At 45.8% G+C, this 27,216-nt stretch overlaps 1 protein-coding gene across 2 annotated transcripts; it reads right to left on the bottom strand.

Annotated features, from left to right (window-relative positions):
* Positions 1-17,254: 17,254 nt before the first annotated feature.
* On the bottom strand, positions 17,255-26,541 carry AARSD1 (alanyl-tRNA synthetase domain containing 1). 2 transcript variants are annotated; one of them, XM_037491551.2, is made up of 12 exons: positions 26,462-26,541; positions 26,185-26,316; positions 24,440-24,599; positions 23,681-23,738; positions 22,271-22,427; positions 22,059-22,175; positions 21,711-21,841; positions 21,313-21,379; positions 21,046-21,137; positions 20,545-20,599; positions 19,469-19,563; positions 17,255-17,490 (listed from the first exon to the last, which is right to left on the bottom strand). In XM_037491551.2, the coding sequence occupies exons 1-12, from the start codon at positions 26,498-26,500 to the stop codon at positions 17,355-17,357; spliced, it is 1,239 nt and encodes a 412-aa protein (XP_037347448.1). In that variant the 5' UTR covers positions 26,501-26,541; the 3' UTR covers positions 17,255-17,354. The 2 variants fall into 2 exon arrangements, with proteins under 2 accessions (XP_037347448.1, XP_054544744.1); XM_054688769.1 differs by lacking the exon at positions 19,469-19,563 and having other exon boundaries at positions 17,448-17,490.
* Between the last annotated feature and the right edge of the window lie 675 nt (positions 26,542-27,216).

Here is a 27,216-nt window from a genome sequence, read left to right on the forward strand (position 1 = left end):
CATCATGTGCTTAAATAGCTCTTATGTTCTCAAAATGTTCAGACCCTGGAATGCACTTGAGTAGATACTGTAATTCTCTACTTTACAGAAGTAGATCTCTGACGCGAGCCAGCTGCAGCAGCCTGGGTGTCAGGGGTTCCTGAAGGATCAAAAAGCATTTGCAATTTTACTTTTATTTATTTATTTATTTTTAATATTTTTTTTAAGAGGCATGTATTGTTTATTTGTTTGTTTGTTTATACATGCACTGTGTACAGTCAGAAGTGTGGGAGGGTGAGAGAATTCACCAGAGCCAGAGCGGGGAGCAGAGCAGGCAGAAGGACCGAAGTACACTGCTGAGGGGAGCAGCGGGCGGCAGGAGAGGTCTGCGCGCCATGCGGGACCCTCCTCCGGTGGCCGGGGAGCAGCCGGGATCGAACTGGCACCGCAGAGGCCGCGGGCAGCTTCACAACCCAGCGCTCAACTGCTGCGCCACCGGGGAGGCCCCGCAATTTTACTTTTAAATGCCTATTTTAACAATGGTAGAAACTAGCCAGAAACAAATGAGGAGAATCTAGAGGGAGTCAGCTTATGAGATTCCTGACTTTTCAGGAATCTGCCCCATGCCTGGACCTTTGTCAGACAACATGAGTAGCATGGCTTCCAGCAGATCTCAACTCAACTCTAAACTACATTTTCCTTTTCTCAGAATTCACTTCCAAACTTTCTTATGCAAAATACACTTTGCATGGCTACATTCCTGTCATTTAAAAAGCGACAGTGATGTCGCTTTATGTCACTATACCATAACTTGCTGAACCATTTCCATATTTGGCATTTGGCGTCTTTCCAGTTCTTCACTCTTATAAATAGCAGCACATGAACATCTTTGCAAAAATTACATTTTTTCCCTTTTGGGTTATTTCCTTGGGGTATATTCCCAAAACTGGTATTACTGGGTCAAAGGTTTGAAGTTTCATAACTCTTGTTACCCACGGCCAGGATGTTCCTGAGACAGATTGTGATGTATGGAACATTTTAAATGTTTGACCAGGTTTCCCACGCCACACAATAAGATGCACTTTCATCTTCTCTTAGTCGTCCATAATCTTCAGTGGGGGAGGGCGTTACAATATTTCAAAACAAAAACCACTTTTATGTTAATGATAAAACACTGGTCCATCTTTGCAGGTGTGAAATACCTGCATCCCAGGCAGAACAGAAAATATACCCAAGGTTCTGAAAGCAATGGCTTCTGATGTGATCTGGGGCAAACAGAGTTTCAGAGAGAACTTAAAGCCACAAGTGACAAATGACAGGGAAGACTTGGTGAGGAGGGAGGCAGGAAATAGCCAGAAAGGATGGGTTCCCTGCCCTTGTTGCCTTTGGGGTGATGGCAGCACTGGTAAAGAGAAAAATCAGCTAGTTCCAGGCCTCTGAGAGTCACATTATCCCCCACCTGTAGGTGATTTCTAAGAATAGTGACTGATTGAGAACCTTGGTCTCCTTGGTGTCAGAAACAAAACCAACACAAAACAAAAATAACCCATTGACTCAGACTTACCATCTGCTTCCTGGAGCTAAAAATAGTGATGATGATGATGGTGGTGGCGGAGCACTGTACTAAGTACTTACGGGCCTGTCACTTTCTAAAAGTTTTTAACATAACTTGTTTTCACTCCCCCCAGCAGCCATTATTATCCCTTTAAAAGATGTGAAAACAGGAAGAAAGCTGAGAAACTTCCTCAAAATCACAGAGCAAGTAAACGCCTGAGCCAGATTCGTACCCCCCACAACTGAGATTCGTACCCCCCACAACTGAGGGCCCCGCCTGGCTCTGACCACTGCATGAAACGCACCAGGGTCAGCCCGAGAGAAACGGCTGGTACAGGCTGAGCGGTGGTGCCCTAGAGCAGCCAACCTTAGACCCTTTCCAAAACTTCTGAATGTTTAAAATTATTGATTTCCTGTCTCATCTAAATTGAAACAACATGATATTCAAATCTCTTATTTAAATTTAAACTAAATGCGTTTCTGGGGATATATATTTATATAACAAATCAAATTACTTTTTAAAGGCCTAAGAAAGGAAATACATCAGAATGTCAACATTAACTATCTTTAGGTGGCAGAATCGTGGGTAATTTTTTTCTTCTTCCCACATTTCTTTTTTTTTGCAATTGATCTATAACAAGCACGTGTTACCTCTTTTCCTACACTCTAGCTTCAAAAATTATCCAAATAAAAAAATAAAGTACACTGAACTTCTATAGATCCTTTATCTCAATTACCAACTATCCATTTGCCAAATTTGCTCTTTATGCATCTGTACATATTCATTTTTTTGATCGCTCATTTAAGAGAAATTTGCAAACATCATGACTCTTCCTTTTAAACCTCCTAAAAGCAGGGACTTTCTCTTATACAACCACAGCAACACATGCTGCTTTGATAATCAAAAAGAACCTTAAGGGCCTCCCTGGTGGCCTAAGGATTAATTCTCAGCGCTGTCACCTCTACAACCTGAGTTAGATCCTGGCCAGAGAGCTGACTCATATGGCATGGCAGACCTCTCCTAACCTCCCACTGCTCCCCTCAACAGGGTATTTCAGTCAATCCACCTGTTTGCTCCCCACTCTGTCTCTGGTGAATCTTCTCCCCCCACCAACCTCTGGCATACACCCCAGTTCTTGTATACAAAAACAATTTTTTTTTTAAAACTTAAAAATCATTAAAAATAAACTAAGGCAAATAAGTATTTTCTGCTTGAAGACTGCATTCTGAGTTAAAAGGCCCTTCCTTGCTCAATGAAGTTCATCTGTCCTGCCAGAACTTGGCCCACATGACCAAGGGTGTCCTATCCCCTTGGGGAGCCTTCTAGGAGACCCTTGACTCCTCAACATCACTGAACCTCAGTTTCCTGTCAATTTCTGAGCATCTTGGTATCAATCTATGCACTTTCTTCCCTCTCTGAAAACCAACGGGCTGATTATTCTGTTAGTGTAACACTGAGATTACTATTACTTTAAAGTTCATATTTTTAGCTTTTGTGACCATCCCCTGTCAGGCAGGTTCATCGTCAGTTCTTGCAGAGGAAAAGATTATTTTGGAGACTTCAGCAAATATTTAGAGGCCTTTAATGCTGAATCAGGGGACAGACCAGCTTTCTTTCTCAGCATTTCTCCTCTCAGAGTGACGCCACCCTTATATCACCTCCCTTCTAGGCCCAGGTGTCCACACTTACCAGAGGCGCACAAGGCCGCAGGTGCTAGCCATAGAAGCTAATGGCAGGAGGGCTTAAAAAAAGCCCAATTTTTAACTCATGTACCCTCCCCTTTACCATTGTGGTGGAAATTTTAAAACCCTAAAGATTTAAAATTAGTTTTTCACAAAATCTAATTACCACTTTGGCAAGTAGGATTCCTCTTTTAATTTAATAATTTTCAACTATAAGAATTATTCACTTAACAAGTATTTACTGAGCATCGGCTCTCTCCAAGGCATTGTTGGAACTAAAATAGCCAGCATTTTAGAGCAATTACTATAGCCCAAGTACTTCACCTGTTGTACCTGAGTCACCCATTCCCCAGGTAGTTAGTCCCAGTCCCCAAGTAGGTAAACTGAGCAGTGAAGTCGGCCCAAGGCCCTCAGCTAGCCAGAGTGCAGACCAGGCAGTCCACCGCCTTGGGACCTGTGCTCACAGGCACCTGGGAATCCGGCTGGAGGTGCCTTAGGGGGGGCTTATTTGTGGGAGCAGTGATAGCACTAGCACTTCTGAGACAGTGGGCATTCCTGTCATGGAGGGGGTGGCTGTGGTCCAGGGAGAGAGACCCAAAAGGCCATGTCACTGTCCCTGCTAAGAGTGCTACCAGATAAAATAGAGAAACGCTAGAAAATTGCGCCTCTGGGGCCTCCCTGGTGGCGCAAAGGGTTAAGACACAACCCATGAAGCTGTCCAATGCCACTGCAGCACGAGTTCGACCCCTGGCCACCCGGGGAGCAACCCACATGGTACAGCAGACCTCTCCTGACTCCCCTCAGCAGTGTACTTCAGTCAGTCTGCCTGTTCTTTTCTTTTTTTTTTAAGATTTATTTATTTATACAAGCACTGGGTACAGTCAGAAGCGCGGGAGGGTGAGAGAATTCACCAGAGCCAGAGCGGGGAACAGAACAGGCAGACTGACAAAGTACACTGCTGAGGGGAGCAACAGGTGGCAGGAGAGGTCTGTGCGCCAAGTGGGACCCTTGACAGGGGCCAGGGATCGAACCGGCACTGCAGAGGCTGCAGGCAGCTTCACAGCCCAGCGCTCAACTGCTGCGCCACCAGGGGAGGCCCCAGTCTGCCTGTTCTGTTCCCAGCTCTTTCTCTGGTGAATCTTCTCACCCACCCCCCACACCTCTGTGGGGTGAGACAGTGCGGACGGCTTCACAGTGCAGCGCTCAACTGCCTGTGCCACCAGGGAGGCCTATACCCCAGTTCTTGTATGCATAAATAAATAAATCTTTAAAAAAAATTACACTTCTGCAGGACTGTTTCTGTAAACACTGGCTGTGGAATCTTGGCCTTCACTTCTAGGAGTCTTAGTGTTTCTACTCCTCTGGTCACTCCTCCTTGGCCAGCCTGTTTACCTCCTTCACCCCAGCTCAAGGCCCTGGGGTGTCTCAGGCCTCTCTTGATGCCCCTCACTCCCTGGGTTTAAATTGCCACCAGCGCTGTACAGCTTGTTTGCCATTCCGGACTCTCTCTCTGAATGTTGCCCTGGATGGACAATTCAGGCTTCCTTTCCCTGACTTCCACTTGGGCTTTGCACATGGGAGGTGCAGTGAAGAGACCAGACAGAGACAGTGAGGCCAAGTTATCTATTCCTGAGAAATCACTGACGTCCACAGCTCACTGGCTCGCCCTTTCTCCCCCTAGTCATCTTCACGTCTGGGGGCAGGGATGGTTCCCAGCTTGCTGGCCTCAAGGAACTGCATTTTTAAAAAAAATTTCCTTCAGCCTTAGTCACACTTTTATAAACAGCACCTTTCCTAAGCTCTCCTCAGAGCATCCAGTTGGAGCACGCCACCTCTTCCCTGCAGGCCTGACCCCAGTGAAAGTACCTGTCAAGCATTTTCTCTGCTTTTTCTAGAACTGCACATTCAGCTACCAGTTCAGCCTCTCTCCTTGGCCTCCAACTCAGTATAGGAAGAAATATTATGGTCTTTGTCTCTGGTTTCTGGCACAGAGCTCCTAAAAGCCTTAGCATTTCCCAAGTGATAGCAGTGATTCAGACTGTCTCCTTTCCCTGCCCTCCCTCCTCAGAGTGATGCAACCTTACAGCTCCTCGCCCCTCAGCACAGGTGTCCTCACATATATACAGGCAAGCCCCGCGTTCTCTGGGCCAGGTGCTCATAATTGCAGGTGCACGGGCAAGATCACTGGTGCCAGCCATAGAAGGTAATGGACGGAGGGCAGAAAAAAGCCCAATTTTTAACTCATTTACCCTACACATGCTCTTGTCTGAAACTTTTTCATGGATTACTACTGCTCTTAGGATAGAAATTGTTATTGTAAAAACATGTTCACACAAAAACTTGCACATGAACACTCACAGCCAATTGGTCACCATAGCCAAAAAAGTGGAAAAAAACCAAATGTCCATTAACTGGTGATAGACAAACAATGTAGCAGGGGAAGCCCTCCTATTATGTCACCAATAGGTTCTTGGACAATGAGAAGTTAAACGACATGACATACAGTGATATCAATTTTACCATAAATTAATTTCTATAAACAAAGTCTAAGTTCCTACAGCATATTTCTGGTCATAAAAGCAGACCAAACTTCTAAATTAAGAGCCCAAACACTTGTAATAGTAAATTTTTTTTAAGATTTATTTATTGTATTTATTCTTGTATTTGCATACAAGAGCTGGGGTACAGGTCAGAGATGCAGGGGGTGAGAGGACTCACCAGAGACAGAGTGGGAAACAGACTGACCAAAGTACATTGCTGAGGGGAGCATTGGAGAGGTCAGCTTCTCCATGTGGGTTGCTCCCTGACCGACTAGCTGGGGATCGAACTCATGCCACAGAGGCTGCAGATTGCTTCACAGTATGGCGTTCAACCCCTCGCACCACCAGGGAGGCCCAATAGTAAATCTTTTTTTAAAAAGATATATATTTATTTATGCATACAAGAGCTGGGTGCAGGCCAGAGATGGGGCGTGGGAGGGTGGTGAGAGGATTCACCAGAGACAGTGGGAAGCAGAACTGGCAGACTGACTGAAATACACTGCTGAGGGGAGCAGTGGGAAAGACAGGAGAAGTCTGCGCTATATGGGTCAGCTCCCCTGGCTGGGGATCGAACTTGTGCTGCAGAGGCTGCGGATAGCTTCATAGTGCTGCATCTTAACCCCTTGCGCCACCAGGGAGGCCCAATAGCAAACAATCTTTTATACTCATCCATTCATTCATTTTCCAACCTGCTCACTCCAGTTCAGGATCTCTGGTGACCTGGAGCAGGTCCAGCAGCAGGGACCCAGCCTGGACAGGACGCCCCTCTGCCACAGCACAGGCACACTCACACCCACACTCACTCAGATGGAGATGTTTCAGACACACTAATGCACCTCACCTGCACATCTGTAGGACAGGGAGAAAACCGGGGAAGCCCTCACAGGCATGGGAGAAAATTCAGTAGTCTCACCCAAGACCAAACAGCGACTTCATGTGGTCAGCACCCTCAGCCAGGAATCAATTTTTTTTCTCACCAATGTTAAAAGGAAACCATGTTATTCCAGAACGTGCTGTACATCCATCTAATATGTCACTATCAGCCATAAAAAGGAATGAAGCACTGACAGACAGTGCTGTATGGATGAACTTTGAAAACATTATGCTAAGTGAGAGAAACCGATCACAAAAGACCACCTCTCCTGTGATTCTATTTATATGAAATATCCAAAATAGAAAAATCTATAAATACAAAAAGTAGATTAGTGGCTGCCTACGGCTAGGGGGTTGGAGGGAATGGCAAGCGAGTGCTAAAGATACAGGTTTCTCCTGGGGGTGATGAAAACATTCTAAAATTGGTTGCAGTGATTATTCAACTCTAGATGTACTTTAAAAAACTGCATATCTTAAGTGGACACATCTTTATGACATGTGACTATATCTCAATAAAGCACCTGGCCCAAAAAAAAAATATATATATATATACATATTTCTATGGCACTCATGAGCCTGCTAGATTTGGGCCAAATCTTAGCAGCCACCTTCACCTCCTACCTCTACCACCACTGCAGCCTTGTTCTTCCACATGTCACATTCCAGCCTGCTCTGGCCCTGGCAGCCTCTTCTAAGATTCTTCCCACACTTCACATGGTTAATTCCGCCCCCCCCCATTCAATATCACTTTCTCAAGGAAGTGCCCCTCACCCTCATCTAGATCTAATGTCTCTGCTGAGCCCATGCAAAGCCTGCTAAGCCCTTCACTTGCTCTCTCCAGCCAGAGTCAGTTTGTGATTATTTGAGTCATGTCCTCAGCAGACTCTAAGCAGCTACTCAGAATGAGGGCAGTGCCATGTTTTGACCTCCACTGTACATACCTCAGGGCCTAGCCTAGGGCCTACCACAGAAGGGGACCTTCATAAGTCTTGGTGGAATAATAGATGAAAAATAAATAACTGTTTACTGCTGAGTGGGAAAAACCACCAAACAAATTATAAATTCAAGTAGTTTTGAGTTCCCACAACTAACTCAGTAAAAAGACACCCTTGGGTACTGCCAAGTCAAAATTAGGAGGTTGAGAACCCAAAGGACAGAGCAGACTATGTAGAAACGCTGGCCTCTTCCAAGAGAGGCTGACCACCCAGTTGGAGGTCAGCAGCCAATGACTCTATCAGCAGCCAATGACAGGGAACTCATGATAAAGAGTTCTTGCTGTTTTTCAAGATAAAGACCCACTCCCAAAGGGTCTAGGATAAGAGAGATAAAGTGAAAAGAAGCAACTTCAACCCCCGCGGGCTTTCTGTGCAACTCTTGTGACTTGGGTTGGTTGACACCACCTATGGGTGGCTTAACCAACAATTACCACAACCCCAGTGACACTCCAGCCTCTCACCTTTATCATGCTTCACACATCACAAAAGCTGAGAAACCATACACAGCACACCATGTCATAACAGAACTCACTATTAGAAGCTATGCTTAGGTGGTTACATAAGTATTAATACCACGGTGTCAATTTTCATTCATCACCATTATGTATCTTTTTCTTTTTTTCTATAGAAAAGAACTTTAACATTATTTATATTTTTCTTACTCTCCTGGGTTCCTTTGCCAGGGTTATTTGTGACTCTCTTAGGTTCACAGCAATTTGTATTGCTTTAGCTTTGTGGGTTGTCTTACAGTTTCTGCAAGAGAAAAAAGGGATTCTATCTCTGACCCCTGATCACAGCCCAGGTTTAGTTTAAATAAACTGTGAGAAATATTACATCCATTGAGACACTGTACTTATTTTGATTCTCAATTTACAGAGTTGTAATGAAAAATTATCAACATTTATAGAATTCTGATTTAAACGTACGTATCTATGAGAAAATGTCTCCTAAGTTAAAACATCCTTACAAGCAAAATGGCAGAATAAAAAATTGCAGATCTATAGGTCTCAGGCTTTCCCTATTTTTTTCCTTTTTGTTTACTAAGCTTTGTTTTATTTTTTGTTAATGTTTCTTAATGAGAAACATTGTTTGCAGTTCAACTTAGTCAACTGCCCCATAGAAGTCAGACCTCTCTGCTTTCTACCTGGATCATCAAAAACCTATTTTTAATGTTTAAAAAAGCTGAAGACCAAAGTCTTCTTTAAGATCCAATCTCCAAGAAAAAAGAAAAAGTTGAGCTACAATTACAATACCCAGGGCAGTGCAGCCCCACAAGTACCCTGCCCTCCAGGTGCCTCCCCTTAGTGCTTCCCCACCCACCTAATCCCATCCCCCCTCCCCCACCCCTACAGTGAACAACCTGGTAAGGGCTCCCAGGCCCCAGGCCCTTCCCTGATTAGCACCATCCTCCAAGTCCAGGGGTGACCCTTCCCTGCCCCCCTCAGTCCCACATTCATTCAGAAACACCAGTGGCTCTGCGTTCAAGTAGCCACCCACAACTGCACCCACAACTTCTCACCTGAATCTGAACCATCTTCTCACTCGCATTGTAGCCTTAGCTAGCTTCCTCCTGCGCCCCCTACAGTCTTCTCTCCGCAGAGCAGCTGTGGAGATTCTTTGTAAGTAATGATCAGACCCTGACTCTTGTGGTGGTTTTTTTTTAAGTTATTTATTTATGCATTCAAGAACTGGGGTACAGGCCAGAGGTGCTGGGAGGTGAGGGGATTCACCAGAGACAGAGTGGGGAGCAGAACAGGCAGACCAACTGACTGAAATACACTGCTGAGGGGAGCAGCGGGCGTGATAGGAGAGGTCTGCTGGCCATGTGGGTAGCTCCCTGGCTGACTGGTTATTGAACTCATGCTGCAGAAGCTGTGGACAGTTTCACAGTGCTGTGCTTAACCCCTTGCACCACCAGGGAGGCCCCTGACCCTTGTGTTTAAAGTGCTTCAGGCCCCAATCCAGCCACTTCAGCTGCCTGCCATGCCCCAAGCAGATTCCCAGAACTGGTCCCCAGCCTTGAGCTTAGCGCAGCTGCTCCCCCTGCCTCCACACTACCTCAAATACCTGCCTGCCGTACTCCCAGCCCTCCTTCCCTTGGCTTCCCTTCCCCCTTTTCTTTTGTTTTCCCTCATTGATTATATTTATTGTTTCTTGTGTGTCTATATCACTGAAACACAAAATCTACTAGGGCAGGAATTGTTTTGTTCACTAATGTGTTCCAGGCATCTAAACTAGTGCCTGGAATATGACAGACATTTAATCAATGCACTTAGTCAATATTTGTTGGAACTGGACAGCATTTATGCCATAGCGATCTGAATATATCACCTGAAAATATCCTATAAAATGATCTTCCAAGGGCCCCCCTGGTGGCACAAGGGGTTAAGCACAGCACTATGAAGCAATCTGCAGCCTCTGCAGCATGAGTTTGACCCCCAGCCAGGGAGAAACTGGCATGGGGCAGCAGACCTCTCCTGTCTCGCCCGCTGCTCCCCTCAGCAGTGTGTTTCAGTCAATCTGCCTGTTCTGTTCCCCACTCTGTCTCTGGTGGATCCTCTCAAACCCCAGATCTCTGGCCTGTACCCCAGCTCTTATGTGCATAAATAAATAAATCTTAAAAAAAAAAAAAAAAAGATCTTCCAAAGGCAGGCAAAGAAAAAAGAAATAACAAAGCAACTAATATAGTCCCAGTGATCGTACAGGAAATGAGGGTATCCCTCAGACCCGCTGCCCCCCTACTCCCACCCTGAATTACCTGCCAAAGGAGACATGACCCAGACAGTCTAGAAAATGCTGCTCCTTCTGCTTCCTCAGTTCTCAAGTTCGCTTTTATGTTACAGCTTGCTTTATTTTCAGATTCTGACTTTTTTTTTTAGCCAGTTTGTCCTTTCATGTTCTTTTAGAAGTTTCTAGTTGTCTTTCCATTTTCTCACAGATGAATCTTCAGCTTCTCAAGGACGTCAGGTTCATGGTCATAGACCTTACCTGTTACATCAATTTCTCTACGTGCAGTACTCCATCAGTTCTGTGTTTCTTACATCCTATCTGTCTGTTGTTTTGCTAGGTTGTTCTAACATGTCAACTCAAATATTATTTGTTTGCCTCAGAAAAAAAGCACAGGCAGTAACCTTTCTGAGTTGGCTGTCTACATATCCCTATTCTGCTCAAGTCTAAAATCTTGAAAATTCAGCAGGGGATTGCTGATGCCAGTCTTTGTAGCCACAACTTTCCTCCCAGGTTACCCAAGGTCCTGCTGTAGCCCCATATCCATTCGCCCTTAGTGACTGTGAAACCACATGGAAGCAGGAGGCGCCAACCCGAAGACAGATGTGTCGTATGCTCATAGGAGGCGGTAAGTGAACTGGATGTGCGTCCATCAGGTTGTCCTATGAACTCTTTGCATGTCTTCCCAGGAAGACTGGTGTGAATGGTTTTATAAAAATAAACCACCTATGGATATCACTAGGAGACACCTACATTCTCATAAAGCAAACTTGCTTAGCACAAAGGATAACTGAAAGAGCCAGAAAGCTGGAATATCATTGTTTTCTAAAGAAACAAAAAAAAAAAGACTAAAGAAACAAACAAAAAAATGAATTAAAAATGCAGAATTTCAGGAAATTAGAGAAAAATTGAAAGACAACCTGGATGTAACATCTAAGCCTTGACTTTAAAAAAAGTGAAAAGAAGTAAACTAAGGTGGTGTGTGTCGGGGGGGGGGGGGGGTGCTGTCTGTTTTCTTGCAACTACTGACAGAATCAGTACAAAGGAATTTAGAGGGAGTTTTGGAAAATGGTTTTTAACCGTGCTGTTTTCTGTGTTAAGTTCAGGACTTAGCACTTATGCAGAGTCTCTGGTGTTGGTGGAGTTCAATGCATAAGATATCAAGCATCCATTTAACTGCAAGAGAGTTAAAACTCTGGAAAACAAAAATGATGAATCATTTTCAGAAGGCCACAGCTCACCTCTTGATTCCCTGCTTACATTTTGCTTTATTTTCAGATCATGGCTTTCTTGAACAGTTCATTTTTATGTTATTTTAGAAGTTTCTAATTGTCTTTCTATTTATTATTGATAAACGTGTGACTCACATCCCACGGACAAGGACTTCAGAAGCCACAAGGGAACAAAATTTAGAAACATTTCAGGCTGACTGAACTCGCAAGGAGAGCTCAGAGCCTCTTTCCCCCCCGCCCCCCCCCCCGACCAAGGTCTGAGCAGCCACGGGCTCGCAGCGCCCTCTGCTGTTAAGTTACAAAGGCTCCTTGGTGTTGAGACTGAGCCTTCTAAAGGATTCGCTCTAGTCTGTAAGAAGCAAAATGAGGAGAGCAGAAGATATTAAAAACCAGTGTTGATGCAAACCTTAGAATGAGTTCGTTTTGCTGGTAACAGAGATCAGGGACAAAGGAAAATAAAAACAAGTAACTGAAAGTAGAAAGGAGTTTTTCACCCTTTTCCAGCATGAATGGAAATCCCCAATTCACCCACAGCAAGGTTCCAAAACAGGAAAAAACACTTTTTCGAGCGTCACTTGTGAAAATACATGTAATACTGTCTCCACAGAGATTGTGCCCAGAGTAGCAGAAAGAGGAGACAGACAGGTTTAGAATTAGATATAGGGAATCAGGGACTGAGCTTTTGGACCCCTGAAGAAGAAACCCCTGACTTTTCCGTTCCTGCATTATAAAGTATACAACTGCCTTAAAAGAGGTAAAATTAAAGTCTGCGTGGCAACATTTCAATGGAAAATTTTCACTTCTATCTATAGTTTGCTCATTTGATCCTTTTTACTTGCCAAAAGCATCAGACGGCCTCAAGATTCTTAAACGCCACCGTCCTAAAATCACATAGTATTTAACTCTGAGACATGCAGTTTATGAGAGAAGCGATATCTGTGTGATCCTCTTAAGCACATCAGTAGACATCACACCAAGAGGCCACCGCGCATGGAGGTGAGGCGGACGCGCTCGGGAGCCAGGTGGTTCACAGACATGCCCGGTCTTGTACTTGCTGAGTGATCATAGACAAGCTCCTCGTCTCTGTGTGCCTCAGTGTTCCCCTCAGTAAAATGTGGATGACAATATCATCTCTTTCAGGGGGGTCATTATGAGAATTAAACAAGTTGATATTCATAAGGTGCTTGGAACAAAGCCTGGAAGAAACTTCGTAAGGGTTGGTTTAATTTCAACCAACGATTGCGGGACCCGGCAGGGTCTTCCGGGGTCAAGATGGCGGGTCTCCGACGTCTCTCAACCTAAAGATGGCGGCCTCACTCACGGGTGAGAGGATTTGGGGCGCGGCTACCAGATGGACCGGAACGCTGCTTTTGTTAGAAAAATTCCCTGGCCGCTACCTCCAAAGAGTTGAATGAACACTTTGTACAGTTTGGCCAGGTATGAAAGTGCTTTCTACCTCTTGACAAGCTGGCTTTCACAGAGGTATGAGTTGGATTCCATTTTCTCAGAACTTCTTAACGCACTACAATAGGAAAATCATGTTATTCATGGAGTAAAGCTCCATGTTCAAGCTCAAAGACCGAAAGTTTGGAAAGAGGATCAAACATCTGATGAAGAGAAAGATTTTTGAGACTCTTAACTGCCTATTAAATAAAGTAAACAAAATACCAAGCAATAATTAAACAATACAGAATAACTATGGGGTGGCACTAAAGTTCGCATTTCATTATTGGAACTTACAATTGGGAGAGGTTTTAATCAGCCACTACTTTCCTGCTTTCATGAGGTCCCTTTCAGCCTCTGTCTTTGTCATGCATTCTGCTGAGGTGTCACTCAGGGTTTACCCTCTGCTTATGGGGAGGTGGATGGGCCTGGGGGTCAGAAGATCTGACTTAGCTGCAGTGGAAGCTGCTGGTTTGGTTGAAAATCAACACAGGCTTCATGTCAGTCTTCTCTTCCTGCTTATAACAACCGCCTAAAAGGTGCTCCAACTCACTGGACATACCTTCAAGACCCTGGTCACCTTCTGGGACTAAGACAATTCAAGTTCCAGAATTTCTATAAAGCAGGGGTTCAGAAAAGACCATCTACTTGGAAGGGAAACCAGTAGAGTTGTCTTAAAAAAGAAGTCTGGATGTGGGCCTCCCTGGTGGCGCAGGGGTTAAAGTCTCAGCACTATCAAGCTATCTGCAGCCACTGCAGTAGGAATTTGATCTCACAGGAGCTGACCCACATATGGCACAGCAGACCTCTCCTGTCTCACAGTTCTCCCCTCAGCAGTGTATTTCAGTAGATCCACCTGTTCTGCTCCCCACTCTGGTGAATCCTCTCACCCCCACCCACCTCTAGCCTGTACCCCAGCTCTTGTATGCATAAATAAATAAATCTTTAAAAACATGAAGAAATGTGGAAGCCGGAAACAATCTTTAGTAGAAAAAAGATAATGTGGAATTATATTGCTCCTAATGTCAGGATTTAAGATTTTTTTAAGTATTAGATGCTTATGTCTTCATTAATAATAAAAATTATGCTTAGGATTCACTTTCTGATTCAATTTATTAATAAGATGTCATTAAAGAACTTAGTAAAAAGAAAGTATTACTTTATGAAAATTGATACTAGGTTTCATCAGAAGATCTAAGGTTGAAGCAATACTTTCGACAAGATGGAAAACCTGGCTATTCACTTATTTCTTAGACACAAAAGCACAGTATGCTTTCTGGAAAGGTAAATGAGTACTTACGGGAAAAAGTAACTGACACACAGTCTGGTGTCAGTTCCATGAGCTCTGATACTCCTTATAGGGCACAGTAAGTGGAAAACATTTCAGGCTTTTTAATCTTTATTTTATACCTTGTAAACTTCTTGGATATTTTATTTCAGTTAGCTGTGAATTAGATGTCTTGAAAAAAGGTCAATTTCACTATAATACCTGGAAACAAAATTTCTTTAGGGGCCATGGAGCAGGGGGAAATACAACTTAGGGTTGGCTATTAAGCACATTACAGTATTTGAAATGGTGGGGAAAGTGGAGTTCATGAAGGTACTTGATTCTCCCACTACACTCCCCTCCCCATTATTCTCTTTTACTCCACCTTGTTCCTTTCCTCTTTGACCAACAGAATGTATAATTTCACTTTATTTACTTGTTTCTCTTGTCTTTTGTCTCTTCTTTTGTCTTATCAGGTCATTGGAAGAGTACCCACAGCTGTATTATTCCCTAGAGTAGAGTAACCGGTTCTTCATGTCAACACACACTACACTCTCAGAAAATATTTGTGGAAGAAGTGAATTCTGTGATTGTTTATTATAAGTACAAGTCAACAACAACACAAGTCAGATGGTATGAAAGAAGAGGGACCTTTATTTTCACAGAAGAGAATGTTGATTCCTCCCCCTCTTCTGAAACATTTGACTTGGAGATTCATGATTGAAGACACAGAGGTGTTGACCAGCAAGTCTTGGCCTCAGGGCCTGGCAAGAGAGACAAGTCTGTCCCAGTGAGCACCTGGACACAGGCCCAGCTCAGTTAACCAAGACCTGCTCTTGTTCCTGAGGGTTGAGAGCTGGCACTCTGTCAACAGTCATGCACAGACAGTGCAGACCTTTCTAGAGACAGAAACATCTCCATCATTCTTTCCTAAATAGCCCTGGTTGCCCCCCATCAAGGGCACTTTAGTCACAGCTTGGATGGAATTCAGGAAAGGAATAGCAGACAAGAAACTTACAGCAGGAGTTTTTCATTAGCATGTGTTGAGCCTGTTTTCCCTGAGGGGCCCTAGGTTTATTTAAGTTCTTATTAAGGACAAGCCCTGGCATTTTAGCCTAGCCTGGCTGACTTACCGGTTTCCACTCAGGACTGGGTGGGACCACAGGACATTCAGGCACCGCACCGTGCTGGATTCCGTCTGTATCCTGCTCTGCGTCTGTGTATGATTGACATCCCTGTCTTTCACACTGTTACTCTCACCTTGGTGCCAGTCACAGCATCTGTGTCTTCAGCATTTTGAGGTACTTAAGTACTCAGACTATCTTAGGTAGCAAGCAGGAGCCCCCCTCTCACTCTTTCTCTGCTCTAAGAGTGACTTAAAGCAATATTCCATAATATATAATCTATGTATATGTGCAAGTGCTTAAAACAGTTGTATTTGCACCGATTTGTAAAATATTTATTTGGGCCTCCCTGTTGGCACAGGGGTTAAGTCGCAGCGCTATTACCTCTACTGCCCAAGTTCCATCCTCAGGCCAGAGAACTGACCCACATAGCACAGCAGACCACTCCTGCCTCACCCGCTGCTCTCCTCAGCAGTGTATTTCAGTAGATCCACCTGTTCTGCTCCCCACTTTGTCTCTGGTGAATCCTCTCACCACCACCCCCAACACCTCTGGCCTATACCCCAGTTCTACGCATAAATAAAAATCTTTAAAAACATTAGTCTTCTGTTTGTGCTCATGTAATTAATAAATAATTAAACACATCCTGCTTTATTTTCTGGTGAACCTCAAAAGACAACCCCATCCCTGCACACAAACTATCCCTCTCCGGGGACGTTGAATTAGGGCTCCTTTGACAGGTGTGAATGACAGCATCAGCTCACCAACAGCTGATTTACTGAATAAACGTCTCCTCTCAAAGACGGAAAAGGATGATCAAATTTCCTAGTTTTTCAGACTGCATTTTTACTCATAGACCCCAAACTTTCTACAGGTATGAGGCCACATAATGTCCTCAGGAGACCCAGGACTCAACTCCAGGTTTGACTCCAAGGGCCAGCACACCAAACCTTATACCTGACACGGCCCGTGAGGGAAAAATGCAGAGGCTGTTCAGGACAATCTGCCTCCATTTTGTTCATGGTACACTGAAAACATGCTTATTACATATGAAGTTAATGTTTTGAATAACCACCTGGGAAGCTTATTACACTATGGTGCTAATTATGTGCCCCCTGGCACCTAACTTCCTGGAACCGTCTCATCCATAAAGTAAGGTGGTTACCACTGAGTGTAGACTTGTCTGCTTTATGTATTTTGAGGCTACAAGGTTCATACAAATTTAAAATTCTCTTCCTCTTGTCCTTACACATCTGCAGATTCCTCTGCGTTAGTCTTGCATGGCATCCTTTTCCAGCCTCAGTAAGAGACTCGGAGCATCTTTCCACTTTATATTTTTGTGGCCTCTTCACCTATTTGCAAAATCATTGATACTCTTTGGTTCTGACGCACAAGACTAGAGGATGAAAACAAGGGGGAGGGCCTCCCCTGGTGGTGCAGTGGTTGAGTGCTGGGCTGCGAGGCTGCCCGCAGCCTCTGCAGCGCCGGTTCATTCCCCGGCCGCTGGCAAGGGTCCCACAAAAAAAAAAAAGGAAAGAAAAAGAAAAAAAATAAAAGGGGGAAAAAACACAAAAGGAGGTATTTTTTCTTTTACCAATTGTAAAGGGATGAATCTAAGCCTGGGCCAAGCCTCCAGCCTGACTGGCACTCTCCTTAGCAGCTGTGTTTCTGCTGGAAGAAAAGCTTTCTGTCGAATGAACTGGCAAACTTCATTGACATAACTCCCTCACAGAGTTACAGTTACTGGGGCCAAATTAGAAAACTATTCACACTTACTGCATAAGCATACTGAAATGCACTCTATAAATCAGCCATATAAATAAATATACGTGGCACCACGACCATCCAAGTCAAACTACTTTATTGTCCAAGGGACTCTTCTGTGGGCCTAGAAGCCCCATTCTCAATGGCAGAGCACCAGGGAGGCACCCAGGCCCTCACTCCTCAGCGCTCTGTGTGCTGATGTAGTCCTGGAGCAGCGCCTGCACTTCTGCTCGCCGGCTCATCTTGGTGGCCTTGCCCTGGAATCGGCCTTTCTTCCCTGCTCCTTTGCCTTCCAGGACCTCAGCCACCCTGGGGAGCAGAGACAGTCAGGGAGGGAATCTTTGAGGGAAAAGCTCTAAAAAACCAAGGGTAGCCCTGAGTCTTTCCAGGGAAAGGAAGCTTCCAGAAAACTCTTCTAAAAAAATACATGCACAGGGCCTCCCTTGTGGCACCCACATGATGCAGCAGACCTCTCCTGTCTCACCTGCTGCTCCCCTCAGCAGTATATTTCAGTCAGTCTGCCTGTTCTGCTCCCCACTGTCTCTGGTGAATCCTCTCACCCCTGCATCTCTGGCCTGTACCCCAGCTCTTGTATGCATAAATAAATAAATCTTTAAAAAAAAAAAAAGGCAGGCAAATCTTCAAAAAACCCCACAAAACTTGAACAGGTGCACAAAGCTGTAAGTGCAAGTTTACTTCAAGACTGAGTAACTGGGGGCCCTCCTGGTGGCCTAGGGGTTAGATCTCAACACTATCACTGCTATGGCCTGAGTTTGATCCCCAGCCAGGGGACTAACCCACATATGGTACAGCAGACCTCTCCTCTCTCACCTGCTGCTCCCCTCAGCAGTGTATTTCAGTAAAATTCACCTGTTCTTCCCACTCTGTCTCTGGTGAATCCTCTATACCCCCTGCACCTGTGGCCTGCACCCAGTTCTTCTACAAAAAATAAAAAATAATAAAGATTTTTTTTAAAAAATTAAATAAATGGAGACAACAGAAGTGTCTAGAAATGAGGAGCAAACTTAATTATGGAGGCTTCAGAGAGCAGAGTGAGTAGATGCTAGGGCCAAGGGACTGCAGATAATGCCTGTGGGGAGCAAGGTCTGACAGCTGGGAGAGGCTGTGGCTAACTGGAGAGGGCAACCAGTGCTCAGCAAATGCAGCGACTGCTAGGTGGGCCCAGGGTTGCCAGAGGCTGCCGTTCCTCCCCCTCTTCTTTGAGAAAAGCTAGCATTCTATATATATTTTTATGCAAAGATCTAATTTTAAAATATAGACGCTAATTTTGAAAATTTAAAATAGTACACAGGCCCAACCAGTCTATAGGCCGCATCTGGATGCCTGTCAGGACTCTCCACTTTAGTACTTACTTTCCCTTCGGTATTTTATAATGAACACATAGTCATTAGAGCCAATTAGGACTCTGAAAACCCTTATCTCACAGAAAATATGGGGAACTGCACCTCCATGTCTAATGCAAAGTAAGAGACACTAAACAACATAAGGGTAAAGAAATTAATCAAAGATCTAGTTTTGGGCCTCCCCGGTGGAGCAGCAGATTGACCACAGCGCTGTGAAGCTGCCCACGGCCTCTGCAGTGTGGGTTTGATTCCCAGCCAGGCACGGAGATTCCCACATGGCGTGGCAGACCTCTCCCGTTGCGCCCACTGTTCCCTTAGCAGTGGATTTCGGTTGTCTGCCTGTTCTGTTCCTCACTCTCTCTCTCTGGTGACTCCTCTCACCCTCTCGCACCTCTGGCCTGTACCCCAGCTCTTGTATAAAAATAAATAAATCTTTAAAAAAAAAAAAGTCTAGTTTTGCATCACAACTATGTTGATGCCTTTTTAAAGGTATCTCAAAAGTCTCACTTATTTCCCCAGTTTGTCTGTGTCTCTGTTTTACTGGTACTTTTAGCACCAGCTTCATCTGCCCACTAATAACTTAGCACCTGTATTCATGTGCCACATATGAATCTAAATTTCTAAAAATAAATACATAAAAACAGAACACAGTCAAACAGAAAGTTTATAAGACACAGAGCCTTTTGCAGAGCCTCGCTTCTGCCTCTTAACTGTGAGATCTCAGGCGCAAGTGCCGTCCTTCATCTTTATAACTGGGAACAATGGTGATGAGCATTACCTCTGCCCAGCCCACCTCTGCTGCCAGCGATGAGAATGAGATGGCAGGCACGGTGGCCCGCTCCACCGGGAAAGGGCTGTAGCAATAGGTCAGGCTGACAGATGCTTCCCTCCCACCCCATACGAGGCAGACCACGGAAGATTACCTGGGTCCCAGGGTCTCCACAGCCTCCGCTGGCCCTGCCAGTAAGAAAAGCCCAGCCCCTTTCTCATCGCCCACAGTTAAGAACAGGAGGGTCTCCTAGGAGGTAAGACGAGGAGATGAGGCCTGATCCCTCAGGATTTGGATTCAACCCTCCTAAATTCTGCACTGTCCCCAGATTTTCCTCCCTAAACCATTAATTGTTCCTAATGAATAACATAGCCACGCTACTCTGGGCCACCAGGGCAGGACCTGAGCATGATGAGAGCAACTTTGGTTAAACATTAAGGAGCAGAAGGCGCTGACCACGGTCAGGCCTAATAGGCCTTTCACGATCTGACTCCCACCAACCTCTGCCCCCTGGCCACCACCTGTTCCCACATGCCCTGTGCCAGCCATTGCCTAAGACTCTGCACTTCCCCATCCCTGACCACCTTCACACCCTCGTCTGTCAGTGACAGCTAAGGAGTCATCAAGGTCCTTCCCTCAGTGCCTCCGCCCTTTCAGGCAACATGTTCCTCCCCATCTAACTCTTATCACACTGAATCAGAAATGTCAACATCCACATTTACCGCCCAGCCTAGGGAATAGGCTCCATAATCAGTGCTCTCCACAGAATAAAGGAAAGAGATATACACGCTGGTTGACCCAAAGTGTTTTCTCAAGTAAATGTGAGAGAGACCTGGAAATCACTCTGTTCCAGACCATTAGGATAGGGAAGGCCAGCTGAAGTGAGCAAAAAAGGAAAATGGAAATGATGACATTCCAAGAGTCTGGCCAACCCCCTGTTATTTAAATATCAGGCACTCGTCACTCATCAACTGATGATTGGGAGGAGTCCTAGCTCTGATCAAAGGTTCTTCAAAGCTGGTAAATGATACAGCCCCAGAAAAATCAACACCGTAGACTTAGCTTAACACCTAAAACAGAGACTGGTTCACAGGTTCACTTGAGAAAACAGTCCAGAATGAGTTTCCAGTCCCTACTCTTCATGTGCTCTGTGGGGGCACTTCCACTGACCAAATGGCCCTCATTTAGGTCTCTACCCCAGGTGGAAAGAGAATCTCACATTCCTCTTACCTCTGATCCAATCTCATTGGCAATGATATTCATGAACTCAGAATCACCCTCCTTCCTACAATGAAGGACACAGACATGAAATCAGGTGGAATGGGAGCTGGAAACCACAGGAAGCCCAGGTTCTCATCGTGAGGCTGATCGCACTGCTACCTGGTCGTGTATCCCAGACTCTCTTAGCAAAAAGAGCGTGCTGGCTGAGGGCAGGCCTGCTAGACAGCCTCAGCAATTTCTTACAAGCTCTGCAATTGTTCCTGTCTCCCTTAAACAGGATTCACCCAGATAAGTAAAGATCTGCTAGATGGTGAAACAGGTGAAGGAAGATACTAATGAAAGCTACAGTTTTATGGTGAAGATGTTTCCATAAACATGGAAACTGACAGTGATAGATTTCTTAGGGTCTATGCAGCCTCAGGGATGCCAGTGAGCAACTCGCCTGCCACTATGCGCTGCAGACAGAGGAGAGACAGCACTCTCAGCCAACGCTGCTGCCTCGTCTCTCACCTGTGCAAGGTGACCACGCCTCCCCAGTCAGGGCTGTTCCTCAGGCTGTGGGCAACATGCACAGCAAGGTCCCGGAGAAGATTCAGGTTGTTCTGCAACATATGCCGTGACTCAGTAAAAAAAGACAAGAGAGAACACCATCTTCCCTCAACTTCACTCTCCCAGCTCCCCTCCCATCCCCTGACAAAGAACACTTCTGGTTAGGCAGAAGCCCAAGTTCAGGACCCTATCCCAGCCAGAACCTCTGCCCTCCCTGGAGTAAGTCACCTTCTGCAGGAGCTTGGCGGAGTTCTGTAGCTTTTTCACCGCTTCCACATGATCGTCTGCGCCACACCTACAGGAGAAAGGTCTATGGAGAGCTGCCCAGCTTCCCAACTGCTTTTTGGGGTGGGGGATAAATCATTGATGCCCTTCGCAACAGTGCAGTGAGTCTCCCCCAAAATGGGGACTTGGGAACATAACAAAGAGGCCTCTCAGGCAACTGGGGGGGAGGACAGAATGGAATAAACCATTTTTTGTGAGTCTCATTTACTATTCAGTGCTTTATCACTTATGGCTATATTACCACCACCACCACCCCCCAATCATTCTGTGTATCCAACAGTATAAAAGTTAAGCCCTGGGCATCTGGGATCTGAGAAACAGCCGGCCTCAAGCACACATACTTAAGCAAACCAGTCAAAGCTTTTTCAGTTCCATGACTTTTCTCCATCCACCTCAGCACCCGGTTCCCAGCCAGAAAGATCAGGTTGGTTTTGTTCTTTTTCCCCTTCTCGGTGCCCAGAATTTTAATGACCTAGAAGAGGCAAGGAGGTAACACACGCACCACATAAACTGCAAGTGGTCCTGGATCTGAGGGCTAGAGCCACCTAGACCTCCTCCCAGCAAAGAAGCAATAATGGGGTGAGTTCACTCAGTCTGCCTCAGATGTCCTCCTCTGTCATTCCCAGTCTTGTCATGACCCCCACCCCCCACCCCTGCCCCCAGCCACTCAGCAGTCCTTCCTCACCTACCTGAAGGTCACTGAGGTTGCTCACGTGGGTACCACAACACATATTGGAGTCAACGCTCTTGATGGTGACAACTCGAATGGGCCCAGCATGATCATCTGGCAGGCCCCGGCCCCTGACCTAGGACACAGGGAAGGGAGAAGGGCTGTCTGAATTTTGATGAGGGGCCCTCTGGGGTCATTCCACAGGAGCTGCGCTGCTGGCTCACCCCTCACCTGCTCCACCTCAGGGTCATCCAGGCTCAGCTCTCGCACGTTCACAGGCAATCGATCTCGGATTCTCTCATTGACACTCTGCTCAATGGCAGTGACTTGCTCTGCTGTCACAGAGGGGCTGTCGAGCTCAATCACACATCGGAGTCGCCCTAACTCCCTGCCAGGGAAGGAGAGGGGTCACCGGATGCTGATGACAATAATAAGAAAGGTCATAAACAACACTTATGTAAATTATCTTATTTTAGCCTCACAAAAATTCCTCAAGGTAGGAGTGGTCACTTCTGCTTTTTAATGGAAGATATTAAAGAACATGATCAAGGTTGTACCACTGGGATTCACCCCCTAGTGGCGCAGGCCATGCTACTCATGCTTTCTGACAATGGGGGAAATTCCTGAAAAGTTGGGAAGCTCGGAAGCTGGCTCCTGCTACTTCCTTTCATTTGTTTATGGCAGTTATTGAAACCATGGAAATTTTCTATAAGCTTTAGAATAACACAATGAGTGTTGGCATTCATGCCAGCTTCAGTAGTTTGAGAAATGTACCTTCCAACATGATTGATAATGAAACGATTTCCAATATTTCTCCAAGTCCTCCAATTTGTAATTCAGTTACCATGAGTAACACTGAGTTCTTTAACAAGCCACACTTGATAGAACTATTGGAACTGAGCCCAGTAAAAGACCCCACTAGAGAAGGCCCTGAGGTGCCCCGGGAGGCAAAATGGTCTGAGAGAAACACACCACATACTGTTCCCATGGTACTGGGACCCTTTGGTTCTATATAGAAAATAGGAAGCTGCCCTCGATCTCACCATGCCTGCTTAATCTTTTAGCTTGATGCATAAATCACATTGTGTACAGCACCTATTTCTATTTTTTGAATAATGTACATCACCTAGGGAAATAATGTAACCAACTTAATGTAACCAAGTAACCAAGTTAATCATAGACTGGGAAAATTCAGAAAGGGCTGTGCATTGATTGATGATCAAAAATAAATTCTAAAACAATATAAAAGTAAAATCACATGATTGCATGATATAATGATCAAATAACAATTTCTGATGTATAAATAAAATCCCGCTGAGGCTATCAGCAGGAGATACTTGCATCTCACCAAGTGTGTGTGTCTCCTCATTTCCCTATACCCTTACCCCTCAGATTCGTCTATGCAGTCTCGTCCTGCAGGGACCCTGACACGATATTTTGCCGGAGCTGGCTTCTGGCACCCTAAATCTTTGGGCTCCAAATTCCATGCTCTGTCTCGGCAAGGGCAGATATCCTATCATCCCATCATCAAGGGGGGCAGGGGAACACAGCACATTTTGAACACTACCCTTCCTTTTATTCTCCTACTCCCTGGTAGTCATGAATCCATGCCCGAGAGTCAGTCTTATGCCTTCTACTCACCACGATGTTGTCTTCAGCCCAAATAAGTTGTCTGCAATAGCTGTGATGAGATGCTGCCCTGAGCAGAGAGAGCAAGAGACAGAGGCGGCTGAGAAGACAGCTACATGCTCACCCAGTGAGATCACCACAGACCTCCCCTTGCTGATGACCTGCTAGGCGCTGAGTAACACATTTGAAAGAGATTGTACTGAAAATCCTCATGAGAATTCTGCAAAAGGCTTTATGATGCCATTTCACATATAAGGAAACTGAAGCCTAGAGAGATCAAATAACTTGCCAAGGCAATGTAGCTTATCAGAGGCAGGATTTGTACTCAAGTTCAATATGCTGCATTCATTCATTCATTCAACAACTATTTGTCAAGAGCATAGCACATGCACACTATGGGACTTGGCATTAGAGATGCAGCTTTATCCCTGACTGATGTCAGGGAGGAGGAAGAAGAGGAGGAGAAACTAACCATGAAGGTGAAGGGAACAAGACAGCCAAAGGAGGAAGAAATAAGCAAATGTGTTCAAGGAATCCAGAGGAGCCAGTAGGAGCAGAGTGCAGTGAGCAAGAGGAAGGGACCAGAGGTTGTTCCAACACTTAATTATTCACCTTGCTTTTGTAACATTGATCATATCCTGCCTGAAGGAGCTCATTCTGAATATGTCTATCTTTTCCAAAAGGTTAACACCTAGAGAATCCAATTCATGTCTCACATGGCAACTCACACATGGCAACTGTCCCTCCTGTCCCTCCCCCAGCCCCACCTACCCGAGTGCTGCTGCATGTGATCAAATCTCCGCTCCCAGTCCACCCGGACCTGGACCTCACTCCCAGGGTCCAGGGGGGTCTGTGTGAAATGATCAGCCTGGGCCCCCCGCCGGGTCACTCTCAGGACGGAGATATCATTGATTGTACCGCGGTCATCAGGCTTGAGAAAGAAGTAAAGGGAATCAATGTTGGGAGGCTAGGCTCACTCTAACGCTTGGTCCCCCTCAAAGACCCTCTAGGGAAAGTGTGGGAGAAATACCCAGAACTTGAGATTCCCTAAAGGAGAAGAGGCAATGCCAAGTGAGGTGGGTTCACTTTGGTCCTTGAGAGGACCACTCACTGAGTTAGTTTAGATTCTTATCTTTTAGCAGTCTCTAAAATCATCTTCATTTTCCTCCCTCCCTTGATCCTCTGCACTGCTACTAGCATCAGATTAAAAAATATTCATTCATATTTAAAAAACTAACAAGGGTCAACTGCTTGCACAACACTATGCCAGCCCAAAAATATCATGTAAGCAAGACATGGCCCCTCATGAAACTTAAGAGTCTGGAGAAGCAAGCAAGCACATAACTGCAATATGACCTACATCATAGCATAATAGGAAAAGCACATTATTCCAGAGGAGTGCAAAGAAAAGAGAAACAGCCTTGAGGAATCAACGAAGACTTCCTGAAAGAAGTGATGGGTAACATCTTGTATGGATACTTGAGGTCACAGGTTTTCCTTCAGAGATCAGGAAACCTCCATGCTTAGGAAAATCACTTTAATAATGATGACACTGGTATGAAATTGAAGCTTTCTCATTATATAACTTACTGAACACATTCTCTCATGTGACTTCTTTGCCCAAGTACCACCGCGGCTCACCACAGCTTCCTGAATGAAATCCACAGAACTTAAGACATCCACCAAGGCCTTCCGAACCTGCCTCCACTTAGCTTTCCCAGGGAATCTTCAGTCTGTCATCACCAGGCACCACACACCCCAACTCTATCAGACTGTAGTTACCCAGGCTTGTCAGATTCTTTCAGGCTTCCTTGATTGTGCCATTACCTCTGCTGGAAAAGCCTCTCCCATAATGCCCACTTTTGGTGTTATCCTCCTCTTCCATGTACACATTGGGCCTAGTCCCTACCCCATCACAGCACTGATACATGTCCTCTGTTGTGCTATTGTCATTCACCTATCTCACCTGAACTCCTTCTCAAGGGAATCTTTATCAATCCCGTTAAACACCCTAAGGTAATTCTCACCACAGGGCCTTTGCACATGCTATTCTCAGGGCCTGGAATACTTCTCTCTCACCCACCAGCACCACCAGACATCTGCAATGGCTTGTTCATTCACTTAAGTAAATCTCTACGGGGGTAACTTGCCTCCTGGAAAGCACCCCATCACTGCCCCTCAAGCTTCACTTTTCCTTATATTACTTCTCATACCTGGCGTACTATTCATGCATTCACGGGGTCGTCTATCTTCTCCAATAAACACTCGATGTAGAGACACTCTCGCTCGCCCCTATTCTTGGAGCCTGTAAATATTATCTAGTATACGTTATGGCTAGACAACCACTTATTGATAAACATTTGCTAAATGAGCAAATGTAGTAAACTTAACTAACTCCCATTCTGCATTCCTTACGGCTGGGGTCAGAGCAGCAGGAGAGTATTTTCCATCGGGGCAGAAAGGAATGAGGAGCTTCCAGAGAAGAGCTTGAAGCAGGCGAGTGACAGGCCCCGTACCTGCCCGCCGCCCTCCGGGAAAAGCAGCGTGTCTTCCAGCACCACATGGAAGCCGCGCAGCACCTCCTTCTTGCCGGCGCTCCCTTCGGTCTGCAGCTCGGCGGGCCGGCAGGAGAGCACGGTGGTGGTGAACTGCGCACGGGAGAGAGCGTGAGCCCGAGCCCGGCCCGCGGCGCCCCGGAACGCCGCTGCCTCCGCACCCCCGCCAGCAGCGCCCTCCTCCCCGCACCGCCCCGTCCGCTCGGCACGACCAGGCCCCGCGCCCCGCCGGCCGCACCTCCCGGGCGTAGCTGTCCCGCTGACACCGAAACGCCATCGCGGGCGTCTCCCGGGACGCCCGGCTCCGCGCACTGAGACGCCGGGGGCGGGGGGGTGGCGGACGGCGGCCGGCGCGGGACAATCCTGGGCGCGCGCGCGCCTTCGCGCAGAAGCAGGAGGGCGAGGCTTGGGGTGTGGTTTGGACACATCTATTGAAAATGCGACTTGCAGACTTGCCGGGTCTTTTTGGCCACTGTTACGAGGCTTTGAAAAGGACTAGAAGACGTAGAAAATAAAGCTTTAGCCTGGACGCGTCGAGGCACTTAGTGTAGCCCCCTGGGGCTCCAGGGGTGAATTTATTCCAGCCCCGGGGACTGCGGCTGGCTGGAGGAGGGGGTGGGACCGACTCGGAGGCACAGCAGCGCTCCCCTTTAGAAATGTAATGCAAGCCACGCGTTAGTGATATATTAAATGTAATGCAAGCGTTAGTGATACATTAAATGTAATGCAAGCGTTAGTGATATATTAAAACCAACATACCCAGGATATTATTTCATCATGTAATAGGCATTTAAAAATTAGTATTTTTCCCCTCTCCCGTTCAAAATCTACAAAACCTGATGTGTATTTTACATCTCAGTTCGTGCTGGCCACGTTTCAAGTACTCAGTAACCACAAGTGGCCAGTGTAGATAAAGAAAACAGACGTTAACTGCAATCAGTGTAGATAAAGGAAACAGAAGTTAAGTGCAATCAGCGCCGTATAAGGTTAAAC

The sequence above is a fragment of the Talpa occidentalis genome, unplaced genomic scaffold, assembly GCF_014898055.3.
Source record: "Talpa occidentalis isolate TD23 unplaced genomic scaffold, MPIMG_talOcc4v2.1 talOcc4.7, whole genome shotgun sequence".
NCBI lineage: Eukaryota > Metazoa > Chordata > Mammalia > Eulipotyphla > Talpidae > Talpa > Talpa occidentalis.